At 29.9% G+C, this 7,405-nt stretch overlaps 2 protein-coding genes across 2 annotated transcripts; both read left to right on the top strand.

The window, feature by feature from the left end:
* Window positions 1-1,755: 1,755 nt before the first annotated feature.
* LOC125817229 (defensin D1-like) lies at window positions 1,756-2,439 on the top strand. The gene is made up of 2 exons (XM_049496775.1): window positions 1,756-1,837; window positions 2,082-2,439. Exons 1-2 carry the CDS (start codon window positions 1,777-1,779, stop codon window positions 2,282-2,284), a joined length of 264 nt encoding a protein of 87 aa, XP_049352732.1. The 5' UTR covers window positions 1,756-1,776; the 3' UTR covers window positions 2,285-2,439.
* A 3,837-nt stretch (window positions 2,440-6,276) lies between these two features.
* On the top strand, window positions 6,277-6,985 carry LOC125817235 (defensin D1-like). Its single transcript, XM_049496781.1, has 2 exons — window positions 6,277-6,343; window positions 6,590-6,985. The coding sequence occupies exons 1-2, from the start codon at window positions 6,283-6,285 to the stop codon at window positions 6,790-6,792; spliced, it is 264 nt and encodes an 87-aa protein (XP_049352738.1). The 5' UTR covers window positions 6,277-6,282; the 3' UTR covers window positions 6,793-6,985.
* The last annotated feature ends 420 nt before the right edge of the window (window positions 6,986-7,405 follow it).

Genomic DNA, 7,405 nt, shown 5'->3' with positions numbered 1-7,405 from the left:
TGAAAGTACAGTTTGTGAAAGAGCTGTATTTGATATCAAGAGAACAGTGGACGGTCTTCAAACTTCTTTTTGGATCTGACCGAATCAGAGCTCTTAAGAGTTATTAAGTAGTAAAACTTGAAAAAAAAAGAAGCAAATGCACTTAATGACCCAATGTCTGAACCATTAGATTTAGATCCCATTAAGTGCAAACAAATTAGGCCTACATGTCTATTTGTGCACAACAAAAGTTGAAGAATATAAATATGAGCTGCAACCAAATTAAATAACATTTTTATAGATAAAGTTTTTACTTTCAATCTGTCATCCAGTTTATTTGAAAATCAAGTTTATTGTGTTTTGAACACAAAAGTAGAAAAAAATCGAGCTAAATAACATGTATATTAACATAAAAGGATGGTGACTTCATTAAAGCAATTTGTGAAGATAAAATTGATCGATTAGTAGAAGTCTTTACCAATCAAATGGCTCTTTGATCAATTCAAATTCTTTTCAATTAAAGAAATGATAATTGTGCTAGACTAGTTCTTTGTACTTATTTTCCATTTTAATTGTCCATCTTATAAATTAATTAATTAAGCAAACTACTTCTTTTGGAGATATTTTAAAGTCAGGAATCTGAATCAAATTCTAGTCCATTATCTATAAGATAAAGTGTCCATTTTAATTGTCATGTTGCACTTTTCGAAAGTCAAATTGACTAATTTTCATAGTGAAGTTAGATTACATTGAATCGATATTTTAAACAAAAAATTTAGATATTCAAAAACTATACAAAAAGTACTATAAATCGCAATTTTTTTCATATCGATATGATAAAAAAAATACATCATAAAACATCAGTCAAAGTTCGTATTGTTTGACTCTGAAAAAAAAAATCTAACCATCTGACCAAAAATAACTCCAAGTAGGTCAACTCACATAATCATTTGAATACTCAATAACCTTGAAATTAGTTTTGATGATTGACAAACAAAATTTATGTTTAAAAGAAAACCAACGACAGTGTTTCCATTTTTTTTCTTTTTAAAAATCGACGAACATCTATCGCTTTTAAAGTCTAAAATTGTAATTAAAGAGCATTAATAAAAGTTATGGATGTATTTGATCAACCAATATGAATGCTCCAGTGGTAGAACTGTTGATTCCCAGTTGAAACAATTCATTTTGGTGTTTCTTTATAATTTATTAAAGGCATAATAAATAAATATGTCATTTAACTTGGCTTTAGCTGACATCTATGCCTTCCAACTTTGAATTTGCACAAGTAGACACTTAAATTTGTATAAAATTGAAGAAATATGCACATTCATCCTACATGACAATTTTGTATCCTATGTGGTAGCCTACGTGTACTATGACATGTGGAACGTGTGTGTTTACTTGTGCAGTTTCATACAAATCTAAGTGTCTATTTATGCACACCCAAAGCTTCTTGTGGAAAAATTTATTGTGTTCTTAGATTCTCTAATTTAGTAATTTAATTCTTGTGGAGATAAGGAATTGATCAATTTGTAGAAGACTTTATCACTCAAATGTCTCTTTGATCAATTCAAATTCATTTCAATTAAACAAATGCTAATTGTGTTGGACTAATTCTTTTGTACTTGATGTGTCCTTTTAATTATCCATCTTATAATTAAATAAGCAAACATCCAACGTAATCCTTGAACAAATCAAATGGAATTAAGTTGACAACATGAGATTCCAACACTATAAATACCACCATTTCAATTATTTGTGTTGTCACCAAGAAATAAACAAAAAATAAGAGCTATGGCAAAGTACACTACTTTTCTTGCCCTCCTCTTTTGCCTCTCCCTTGTTGCTGCAACTGGTGAGTCGACATGATTCTATAGCTACAAATATAATGGTTTGTTTAATATTACAAATTTTTAAAATATTTTTATCTTATTAAATTTTGTGACCAGTCAAACATGATTATATAGCTACCAAATATAATGATTTGTTTAAAATTATGAATTTTTAAAATATTTGGGAAATAAAATTTGTTTAGAAATTATGATAAATTTTCTATGTCAAGTACATAACATGATTTTCCAATTTTCTCATTTTTGCAGAAATACAAATGGCAGAAGGGAAATATTGTTGGAAAAAGAGTGACAAGTGGAATGGGCCTTGTCAATACTCTTACAAATGTAGTTATCATTGCAAACACTATTATGGAGCTAAATATGGTATATGTAAGAAGTACAAACCATGGGGTCACAACTATTACTGGGCAAAATATGCTTGCTATTGCTACTCACCTTGCCACTACTAAGAATCTTTCAGTGTTTCATGGCTTGGTTTTGATTATGTAAACAAATAATTAAGAAGCTACCTATTTTATGTGTGTAACAATGTAATAAGGATGATTTATGTGTGCAACTATTTTGCCCAAAGCTTTGCGTGATGAATAAATGTATTGTATTGTATTGTATTCAACCAACATGAATGCTCTGCTGGTTGAACTGTTTTAATGCCATGGTTCACACATGGGTTTTATTCCCGATTGAAACAATTCATTTTGGTGAATTTTTTTATAATTTTCTAAAACAGACGAAGTTCCTCGGTCTTATAAGAGGGGCAATTGTTGTTTTTTTACATCAGTTTCCTAATAAAAGTGTGATTTATATATTTTATATAATTGACAAGCGTTACTCCGTTTTAACCTAGACAGTGCCCTAATATTTTTCTACCGTGACACCATTTATTGATGTTATAAAGTCTATCCATTATTCTCAATTTTGACCTATAGCTAACGTATGTTTGTCGATTTTGACTTCTTTTTTTTTTTTTTTCAAGTGCAAGAAAAATTATTTGAGGAATTTTATTTATGGACTAAGCACGGATCGGAGAGCAAGGAACTCGTGTTCGAGTAGAATTGGAATCCCTAATGAAACTTGGTTTGGTTTTGGACAATAAAGTGTAGAAGATTTAAATTTGACCATCAAACTTCCATATAAAGCACAACATTGATGCTATTGAGACTTATGTTAGAATTAGATGTTGTAAAAATATCTTGGATTAACTAGGATACAATCGCAAGCAAGGAAAATAGAGAAGAAAATTAACACAAGAATTTAGCGAGGTTTTGCTAGGCCTAATCCTTCAAGCAAAAGCAAAGAGAGTTTTCTACTATGAAATAAAAGAAAAAGTGTACAATCAACAATGTATTAGAGTCTTCAACTATATCCCCTATATATCGATCCTAACTAGTCCCAAACCTATAAAGAAAAGGTCCTACCAATCTTAGAGGGACAATATATTCTTTTTCCAAACCTATTAGAATAAGGGGTCTCCTAGTTGTATAGGAATTATGATTTCCTAAAATATATATGGAAAAAATCAAGATATAATTAACAAACCTTTTCCTTTTGAATTCTCTACATTAATAGGAATAACGTCCCTCGAAAGGATTTTTTGAGTACTACACACACCAATCAAGTCTAGTCAATGCCTTAAGTTATTGGCCGAGACTACCTTGATCATCATAGCTACTAAATTATCATGTGTTGACACTTCCTTCATGTTAACAACATTTGCAAATCATTTTGGTCGGTTTATTACTCTATTTTCCCTACATGTTGCAAAGATTTACAACTATAGTTATATGGGTGCATCTACATCATTTTGATTAATATATTGCACACCCTTCACTTCTGAACTACTGGGCTGAGCTAGTGGAGATTCACTTCTAGCTCTATGCATTCACTAACACCACAATATATTTCTGCTATTGCCTTTTCCTTTTGACTATCTAGTGAGACAATTCATTGGAATGCCACATTACTACTAATAATTGATCATGGAGTCTTTTGATCTATGAACCATAACTTGTAACCTTTTACTCTATTTGATACTCTAGTAATATGCACTTCTTTTTTTTCCATCCCTTACACAAGCATACGTAGGATAACCAAACATCCTTCAAATAATCAGCAGGCAGGCAAACTGGACCGAAACTTAAAGCAATTTTGAACTCAATAGTTGTGGATAGAGATCTATTGATCAAATAACAAGTTGTATTAATTACTTCGGCCCAAAAATTCTTGCTAACAAGTCTAGAATAAGGTCTACCCTTCATGAGTACTATGGAGACTTTACACACTTTAAGGGCCTGTTTGGAAGGACACCTTGATAATTTGATTTGGTATAATTGGTGTAATTACACTGTCTTGTCCTGTTTGGAAGGACAGGTTATTACTTGGTCAGCAGGTAATTAGTGTAATTGACAGAGGATAATTACACTCTACAATTCACAGGCAGAGGCTGTGAATTGTTGGTAATTACATGGTGTAATTACCACCTGATTACTTTTTAATTTCTTTTTTTTTCTTTCTATTTTATATTTTTTTTACTTCTATTATTTTAAGTTCTTTTTTTATTTTTATTATTCTAAAAATTTGTAAAAGTTTATTTTTTATTTTATATTATTATATTTCATTTTCTTCTTGTTCTCAACCTTACTTTACGTGATTCTATGTAATTTTCTCGTATTATCTATTTCTTTATGCCATGTTTATTTTCTCATTAGCATAATTTTATTAGTATTCTAATTTTTAAATTAAAATAGAATTTATTGTTAAGTAAGGTTATAGACTTATGGTTTCTTTATTAAGAAAAAATAAAAATAAGTCATATTTATTGCTATGTTGAAATTTGTTATAAGAGTATTATGTTAAATTTTTTGGTTTGAATTTATAACTTATGTTATATTTTCAGTTTCATTTGTTTTAGTAATATTGAATTTACATTGCACGTCATTTTTTAATTAGACTTGATAGATTATATTTTTGTCAAACATTTAATAATTTATGACATTTTATTTATATATTATTCTTTTTATCAAACATGCATTTCACGATATTCGTAGAAACTTCATACTTTTAGTTGTTACAATCAATTCAATTGTAATATATTAAATTTTGTCTAGTATAAATTTTAAATAATTAATCTTTTATTTTTTAAAAATTTATTATAAATTTATAATTGCAATTGTGCATCCAAACAGAACATGTGTAATTACACTTTGACATCCAAACAGGACATGTGTAATTACACTGTGGCAACCAAACAAGTCAGTGTATTTACTAGGCTGGTAATTACTACCCTAGTAATTACACCAATTCCAATTACCAGGTGGCTTTCCAAACAGACCCTAAGTGTTTCATTCTCCAAGTGAAAATTATACCCTTGATCATCCAATGTCAAAAGAGAAATCAAATTCCTCTTCATTCAAGGAACATGCCAACACTTAATATTTCTGATAAAGCTAACAAACATTCTCAATTTGATATTATCAACGCCCTTTACATCTAATGAATTATAATCACATCGATTAACAATCTCACTTGTCTGTTTGTATGTTGAAAACCAATTCTTGTGTAGACATATATGTCAACAATTCACCAGAATCAAGAATCCAAGAATTGTGCTTAACATCACAAACTTTTCCTACATAGTCACTGTCATCTAAATTATTATTAGTACCACCAATGTTTGTAGAGTAATCAACTTTCTGCTTTCCTCTTTTATTTTTTTTGTTTAGGTCAATCTCTTTTGTAGTAACCCTACTTCCACCACTCATCGCAATTTTGCTTACTTGCTCTAGACTTCGATCTGACGTTAGACTTTTTCCTATTAAAGTCTTTATATTATTTTCTTCCCCTACTCACAATACCTTACGTACCCTTAGCTCTACTATCCGGAAAGCTCTTCTCAATTCTTTAGGGTTTACTGCAATAGTAACATCGTCAAGTTAGATACTTTCTTTTTCATACAGAAATGTATCAGCGAAGGTTATGTAAGAATGTGGTAAAAGAATATAACACAGTCAACCCATGATCCTCACTATCAATTTTGATATCCACATTAATTCTTCATGTCCATTATAATTCAATTATACTCATCAAAGGTGAGTTTTAACCGATATACCTTCATTCACAAATCTTCTAACTTTTTTCATGATGTTAGTCAATATTTGTGGAGATATTGAATTGATCAATTAGTAGAAGACTTTAATTATCACTCAATAATGGTTCTTTGATCAATTCAAATTCCTTACAATTAAATAAATGCTAATTCTGCTGGACTAATTCGCTTGTACTTGATGTGTCCTTTTAATTATCCATCTAAATTAAATAAGCAAACATCCAACGTAACCTTGAACAAATCAAATGGAATTAAGTTGACAATATGAGTTTCCCACACTATAAATACAACTATTTCAATTGTTTGTTTCCTCACCAAATTAAAAATCCACACAAAATAAGAGCTATGGCAAAATACACCACTTTTCTCGCCCTTCTCTTTTGCCTCTTCCTTGTTGCTGCAACTGGTGAGTCAACATGATACTATAGATATCAAATATAATGATTTGTTTAAGATTACAAAAAAAAATTAAATATTTTTTTCTTATTAAATTCTGTGACCAGTCAAACATTACCAAATATTATGATTTGTTTAAAATTATGAATTTTTAAAATATTTGTTTTTTTTTAGGAAATAAAATTTGTTTAGAAATTATGATAAATTTGCTATCTCAAGTACATACCATGGTTTTTCAATTTTCTCATTTTTGCAGAAATACAAATGGCAGAAGGGAAATACTGTTGGAAAAAGAGTGACAAGTGGAATGGACCTTGCCAATACTCTTATAAATGTAGTTATCATTGCAAGCACTACTATGGAGCTAAATATGGTATCTGTAAGAAGTATAAGCCATGGGGTCACAAATATTACTGGGCAAAATATGCTTGCTATTGCTACTCACCTTGCCACTACTAAGAATATTTTAGTGTCTCATGGCTTGGCTTTGACTATGTAAACAAATAATTAAGAAGCTACCTATTTTATGTGTGTAACAATGTAATAAGGCTGATTTATGTACGCAACTATTTTGGCCAAGCTTTGCTTAATGAATAAATGTATTGTATGTTTTTCTATGAGTATTAATTGATGTGAACTATGGTGTTTTTCTATATGAATACTTATTGTGTAAAGTATCATGCAAGGCTAAGCTAAAATGAATAATAACTACATGACTCCACATATATACGTGCGTATTTATCATGCCCCAAGAGTAGACTCTATGCAAGATCGATACTCATGAATGCCATTGTTGGTCCTATCATACCCATAATATAGCATTAGACATGTCATACATCTAGACATGAACGAAAACATAGCTTAAAAGCATTCGAAGGGAAGTCTTGTAAATGAAACACTTTTCATTAATGCAAATCATAGTACTGAAATCACTGATAAAGGACACAGAGGTCAAACTGAAGCATAACTAGCTATCTACTAATGAAACCTCTAAATATAACTGAGTACTGACTTAATGACTATCATTACCTCTTCATTGAACTCATCAACTTTAAAGGAGGTATGACACCAT

Source organism: Solanum verrucosum, unplaced genomic scaffold (assembly GCF_900185275.1).
Source record: "Solanum verrucosum unplaced genomic scaffold, falcon-dt-bn FXZP01000259.1, whole genome shotgun sequence".
In the NCBI taxonomy this organism is placed as follows: domain Eukaryota; kingdom Viridiplantae; phylum Streptophyta; class Magnoliopsida; order Solanales; family Solanaceae; genus Solanum; species Solanum verrucosum.
The sequence above is the reverse complement of the archived record's forward strand: the minus strand, read 5'-3'. Positions and strand labels throughout refer to the sequence as shown.